The sequence below is a fragment of the Fulmarus glacialis genome, unplaced genomic scaffold (assembly GCF_000690835.1).
Source record: "Fulmarus glacialis isolate BGI_N327 unplaced genomic scaffold, ASM69083v1 scaffold17710, whole genome shotgun sequence".
NCBI classification, from domain to species: Eukaryota; Metazoa; Chordata; class Aves; order Procellariiformes; family Procellariidae; genus Fulmarus; species Fulmarus glacialis.
The window spans coordinates 14,483-14,759 of NW_009185984.1; the positions used below are offsets into that span (position 1 = coordinate 14,483).

The window sequence follows — 277 nt, forward strand, 5'->3', positions numbered from 1 at the left end:
TCCTGCCTGCACCCCGAGGTGGCCCCTACCTGGAGCACGTCCTCCTGAGTGGCATAGTGGGGATGGGGTAGGCGGTATCGACCCTCTCGGTACTTGCGGGAGATGAAGTCCCGTCTCTGCTCGGCGCTGGCATCTGGGTAGAGGGCCTCGGCAGCGGGGAGGCGAGCAGCCCAAAACCGGTTGGCTCGGTCATTTCCCAGCACGATGAAGAGCTGCAGGAGAGTCCCATGGTCATAGTAAGCACCAGGGCCAGCCAGGAGGAGCAGGCTGGCTGGCG

At 64.6% G+C, this 277-nt stretch overlaps 1 protein-coding gene across 1 annotated transcript in view; it reads right to left on the bottom strand.

The window, feature by feature from the left end:
• LOC104083127 (arf-GAP with Rho-GAP domain, ANK repeat and PH domain-containing protein 3-like) overlaps window positions 1–277 on the bottom strand; it is a gene marked incomplete at its 3' end in the record, with an annotated part of 19,274 nt that overhangs the window by 8,632 nt on the left and 10,365 nt on the right. The window contains 1 exon segment of the mRNA XM_009586512.1: window positions 30–212. Coding sequence (XP_009584807.1) covers window positions 30–212 — 183 coding nt within the window.